At 36.8% G+C, this 6,192-nt stretch overlaps 1 protein-coding gene across 1 annotated transcript in view; it reads right to left on the bottom strand.

The window, feature by feature from the left end:
* Nucleotides 1–1,133: 1,133 nt before the first annotated feature.
* Rrp6 (exosome component Rrp6) overlaps nt 1,134–6,192 on the bottom strand; it is a 260,374-nt gene continuing 255,315 nt past the window's right edge. The window contains exon 21 of the mRNA XM_090383738.1: nt 1,134–1,247. Within this exon, the coding sequence (XP_090239864.1) occupies nt 1,149–1,247 (99 nt within the window). The 3' untranslated portion in view covers nt 1,134–1,148. The remainder of the gene's footprint in view (nt 1,248–6,192) is intronic.

Here is a 6,192-nt window from a genome sequence, read left to right as displayed (position 1 = left end):
AATTAATATGCCAATTTAAGTCAATAAAACAGCAAAAAAAAATTTAAGAAAAACTTCTCTATTAGCTCGAGACGTAAAAACTTCGCCTGCACAGAGCTACTCTCCTCACTTCTCAATATATTTGTATAGGTGCAGGGATTAATGTGATTAGTGAATCACTGATGTGAACGAGTGAAGAATTTGCATCAAGTTTTGCATTAAACTCAGCAAACCAGAGTTCAGTGATGACAAGTCCATGGAAGGCACAAGTAGTTTTCAGATTTAGGTCATGCATCGTTGAGCCACTGATAAAAGCATGGTAACAAGTCATTCACAAAGATTGAGGACATATTATTAATGATACGGTTGGGATGTTTGACCTGTCATACAGAGTACTTTTCAGCAAACAAGTTTTTCTCTGCCTCAAGCAGAGAAAAACTTGTTTTCCTGTGTGATGGAACTGCTGAATTATGTCTAAAGGCTATGTTGCAAGGGACAAAAGCATCATATTCAAGGTAACAATGGTGTGGGGAGGGGGGGTTTATAGTTATAACCCAGAAATAAAGCAACAGTTGTCCTAGTGGAAGAGTTCCCCCTCTTCTTTACGTCTGAAAAAAGTGAGGCATATGAGGTCCAGTGTGAAGCGTGTTGCGTTTTTGACACGGCATTTTTCATCAAGAATTTAGGAGAAAACAACGTGCTATGTTTTTTTTTAAAAACTACTATTGAAACAGTGACATAATTAGGGCTGATTGCTGCAACATGATAATGTACTTGTGTACACTGCTTTGGCTGTGCAGCAGTTTTGCACAAGAGTAAATTGGTTGTAGTTTTCCACCCTCTGTAACTTCTTTGTTTTCCCAAGGTTATATTGCAGCTCAAAGGGTAGAAATTCGATTCTTTACAAGATCCAGACAGATTAATAGTAGTACTGAACATCAACTCAAAACAAGAGTTCCAGCTTTCAGTGGTACAGATGGTTTAGGCTTGCTCTTTATATTTGTACCATGATAATTTTAATATTAACTGATAATCATGCAACCTAAATGGAGCTTTTTTTTTTGTTTTTACCTAAAGGAATAATATTTACATGGTCTAAATAAAAAAAAAGTATCTTTATAAACATATACAAGGTATCTACAGGACATCTGCGACTTCCTCATGATGATCTATCTTTTTGGCCAGTTATGCTCATTTGCATCTGGAGATCTGAAATTCTTGTTTGATAGCCTTTTTGATTCTTTTCTCTTTTTCTTATGGTGAAAAGCCTGAAATTAAGAAAATGAAAAAAAAAAAAAAAAGTTCAATAATGCTCACAGAGAGAGAGAGAGAGAGAGAGAGAGAGAGAGAGAGAGAGAGAGAGAGAGAGATATTTATTCATATATCACATTCTCAACAGAGATTTATTCATAATACTTCACATTCACAAAAGAGATTTACTCAGAGTTAACAGCTGCATAGCAGAAAAATAATATGCCAGGAGTAAAACATTTTTTGGATGTGCATATATCTATGATATGTTTGTACTAAGAAATGCTAAAAGATAGGATTAATTTATTATTTGATTGTTTTATTTTTTATTTTTTTAATAATCACTATTAACTAGTTGGGTATGGGGTAAATTTCCACATCACTACCCTTAACCCTTTTCATATTAGAGTGAATTATTTCAGAAAACAAATCAGAATTTAAAAAAAAAAAATCATAAAAAAAATTAGTTTTTACTTTATTTTATATAATACTATCTTTCATGTAAATTTATATATTACTTGATTCCACTTTCATCAACTTGGACTCGCCAGCAGCATTCCCACCCAGCATCACTGTCAATCTTTTGACATAATAAATCTAGGCATGGATTTTTCTTTGCTAGAAATAAAAGTTCTCTTTGGCATTCTCTCCCAAAATAGACCACATTAATCAAATTAAACACCTTTTGAAGAAAGTAACCACCTTTTTCACTATCCAAAATTTAAGAAGTGCCTTCTTAAGTTTTTCAGATCCTTTCCACATCAGCACTGGTCACTTTCTCCTGGTTAGCAATGTTAAGCAGGTTGCAATGCTTATGGAACCCATCATACCAGTCTTTACTGGAATTAAAAGGTTCAGCACTGAAAGGATTTGAAGAAAAATTATCAGGGAATACACAGTTATACAATAAGTAGTACAAACTGGTGTGTAACCAAGTTACTTGAGGGTTAGGCAGGCCAAGCCAGATTATAAGAAGGCTTTGGGTAAGAGTGCAAAGAAATGCAGCGAGGAATTCTTTGTATATGTTAACACTAGAAGAAAAGGATAAATTACATTCGTCCACTAGACATGAATGACCATTGTTGTTTGTGTGAGTTTATCAACACAACAGCTACTGTCGCTATATTGTGCCTAAAATTATTTAAAGTTAATGTTTATTTTTCAGTTTCAGATTCATTATATGTGGTTATAGTGACCAGCAAATTTTACGAAAGCAAACAGCTTGTCTGCATTTGAATCTTCTCCTGTGATGTGTGTTAAGGTCAGATGTATTAGTGGATGTGCTAGAAGAGTGGTGTCCAACCTTTTTCTATACGAGGGCCTTATTCAAAGTTAGATTTGTGTCACATTTTTTTAATTACGAGTTTACATTTTTTAAAAGTAACATCTTGTTATTCGGAAAAGGAAGTTTCTATTTTCATGTTACTGTTTTTTCTTTTCAAGCTACAGTATATATAAAAAAATGCAAGTTCCCAGCACTTTTATGTGCAACAAATCCATGTGAGTGATTTATTTTTTAAATTTTATTAAAATTATAAAAATGATAACTGACTGACTTTTTTTTTTTTTTTTAAACACTTTACTTTTGTTTCTTTTTGAAATACTTCACTTTTGTTTTAAAAAAAAAATATACTTTACTTTTGCTTTTAAATACTCATTTTAAGAAATTTACAACCTGAAAAGGATCACTGCTTTTCAATATTAAGGTGAATAAATAAATAAATATAATAATAAACCTAAAATTGAAATATTCAAAAATTTTATGAAGTACAATAAAAAAAACATTTACTGGACAAAACTTAACATTTAATGAGATGATTGAGGCTGGATAATTTTAAATAATTGTTCAAAATTTGGTTGAAAATTTGTGACGCCAATCTCAATACATAATGAAGATTATGTCCTAATGGTATTTCTCGAAGGAGCTCCAGGTCCTGATAGTATTTCTCCAGTTGTTTTCAAAACCTGTGCTCCTGAGCTTACTCCTGTTCTATGCCACCTTCATTCACTTTCTTATTCCAAATGTGTTTTTCCTTCTGCTTGGAAATTTGCTCATATCCAGCCAGTTCCTACAAAGGGTGACAAATCCCTCAAATCCGATTACTTCTAATCTTTCTAAAGTAATGGAAAAATCACTTAACCGTCAACTCTTAAACTATCTAGAAACATTCTGCCTGATCAACGATCGCCAGTATGGATTCCATCACTGTCGATCCACCGGTGATATTCTGGCCAATGTTATCAATTTATGGACAAATTCAATGGAAAAGTTTGGTGAAGCACAAGCAGTTGCTCTTGACATCTCAAAGGCTTTCGATCATGTTTGGCATAAAGATCTTCTAAACAAGCTTCCATCTTTTGGTTTGTCAACTGGTTTTTGTAATTGGTTATCCAGTTTTCTCTCTGACCGCTCATGGAGGGTGATGGTAAATGGCTCTGTCGTCTAACTTCTCCACTAATGCTGGTGTCCCCAAAGGTTCAGTTCTTTCCCCCACTCTTTTCCTCTTGTGCAGTATATTAATGACTTTCTTCCCTTGACTGGAAATCCTATCTATAGTTTTTCCAATGATAGCACATTGCATTCCACTTTCCAGTTTGAGAAACCTTGCCCTGCTCAATCAGCTTCAGCTTCTTGAATATCCGCAATCAATTCCTTAAATGCAAATATGCGGGTAATTCTCCAGTGTGGCAAAAACAACTTAGTTGATTTCAATCCTTCTAAAAGTCAATCTTGTCTTATATCTCGCAAAAAGGATTCTTCTGCTCTTATGCTTATCTTTGGTGACACTCCGATTTCTAGGCAAGATGATATCTCTGAGGGATTATCCTGACTTCTAATCTCTTTTGGCACAAGCACATTACAAATATTGCTTCCTCTGCATCTAAAAAACTTGGTTTTCTCTTTCGCTCTCGACGTTACTTTTCTTCCAAACAGCTGTTCACTCGGTACAAATCGGAAATCCGCCCTACCATGGAATATTGTTCCCACATTCGGGGCGGTGTCCCAAAAACCTCTCTCAGGCTTCTAGATTCCATTCAGCAGAGGTCAGTTAGGTTAACTAATGACTCATCTCTAACAGAGTCTCTTCCACTGTGTCTCATGGACGTACTGTTTCTGCTGCACGCCTTTTCTACAGATACTTCCATGGGCACTGTTCTGAATTTGCTTCTATAATTCAAACTCTCTTTTTCAAAACAGTTTGAACATATGCCGCAACTAATCAACATCCATTTACTGTTCAACTTCAAACCCACAGAACCAACTTTTCACATTCCTTGTTTATCCATTCAACTGCCGTTTTCTGAAACAACCTTCCTTCAGACATATTTTCTGAAAATTACAGTGTACTGTACAGAAGTTCAAGTCTAATGTCAACAAATATCTTTTTTCGTCTTCTCAACTCATGCACGGTACTATAGGTTCTTATACCTCTCATGTTCAGGGTTTTCATAAAAAAAAAAAAAAAAAAATGCTCATCTGTTATTCTTTCCTTTTAAATAATTCTTTCCTTTTAAATACACTGTGCTGCCACTTTATTACGTACACCTATCTAGTAGAGTGTTGAGCCTCCTTTAGCATTCAAAACAGCCTGAATTTATATAGGCATGGATTGAACAAGATGCTGAAAACGTGCAGGAATGGAGTACTGTGCAGACACGAGTTTGTCACACAGTTCCTTGAGATTCGACAGAGGTGTAGGCCTATAGTGAATAGCCCTTTCCAGCTCATCACAAAGATGTTCAATAGGATTGAGATCCAGGGACTGAACGGGCCACTGCAAAAAAGAAAAGTCATTATCATGTTCCTGGAACTATTCCATACTGATTCGGGCTTTGTACACCACCACATTATCATACTGGAAGAAACTGTCGACATCAACGGATACACTTGGTCAGGAATGATGTGGCTGTTGTTGTTGTTGTTATTTGGTTTTTAGGAGCATTAGCAACTAAGGCCATATTGCTCCGGGGATATGCGGTGGTAATTCCCTGACCTTTCCGCATCCTCCATATTTGGTGGCTCACAGGCTCGAACCCCCGGTCTAATCAAGAAGCGTGTGCTATGCACTGCTGCTCCTGCCCACCTGGCTACGGAGGTACCACGATGTGGCATTCAGACGTCGATCTATGGGTATCAATGGACTCAACGTGTGCCAAGAAAACATTCCCCATGCCATAACACTGCCCCTACCACCTTGAACAGCAGTCGTTAGATATAACAGGTCCATGTATTCATGTTGTTTTCACCAAATTCTGAGCCTTCCATCAACTTGATGCACCAGGAACTTCGAATTGTCAGACCAAGCAATGTTTTCCAATCCTCAATAGTCCAGCGCTGGTGTTACTGTGCCCAGAGGAGGCGTGCTCTCTTGTTCTTTAATGATAACAATGGCATGCAATGTGGCCGTTGCCTGTTGTAGCCCATTCGCGACAAAGTGACTAGTGGTCTGTTGCAAAATTTTGTTCTGTGCACCAAGGTTGAATTCTGACCCCGTCTGTTTGCTTGCACAATTCTAGCCATCCTCCTCTGACCTCTCTCATCAACAAGCGATTTTCTTCCACAGAAGTGCCATTGAGAGGATGATTTCTGTTCGTTGCACCATTCTTGATACAGTCTTGAAATTGTGGGGCGTGAAAAGTTCAGGAGAACTGCCATTTCAGAGATGCTTTGTCCAACACGTCTTGCACCTACTACCATGCCATGTTCGAAGTCTGTTAGATCACTCCTTTTCCTCATTCTTGCTACAGTTTGTACGCTTAACTGATACTAGAAAGGTTGTTCTGCATTTATATCCACACTTGTGGATATAAATGCAGAACAACTGTGCGACTTGCAACAGTGCAGGACAAACCATTTGTATGCACAGCAGGGGTGTGGCAAATAACGTGGCTGCACAGTGTATTTATTTGATTTTACGAGTGAAAAAAATTCTGCTTGCAAACATACGTTGATCCGGATAA

The sequence above is a fragment of the Mastigoproctus giganteus genome, chromosome 10 (assembly GCF_048544385.1).
Source record: "Mastigoproctus giganteus isolate SK-2022 chromosome 10, ASM4854438v1, whole genome shotgun sequence".
Lineage (NCBI taxonomy): Eukaryota > Metazoa > Arthropoda > Arachnida > Uropygi > Thelyphonidae > Mastigoproctus > Mastigoproctus giganteus.
This window is presented reverse-complemented; position numbering and strand designations above follow the sequence as displayed.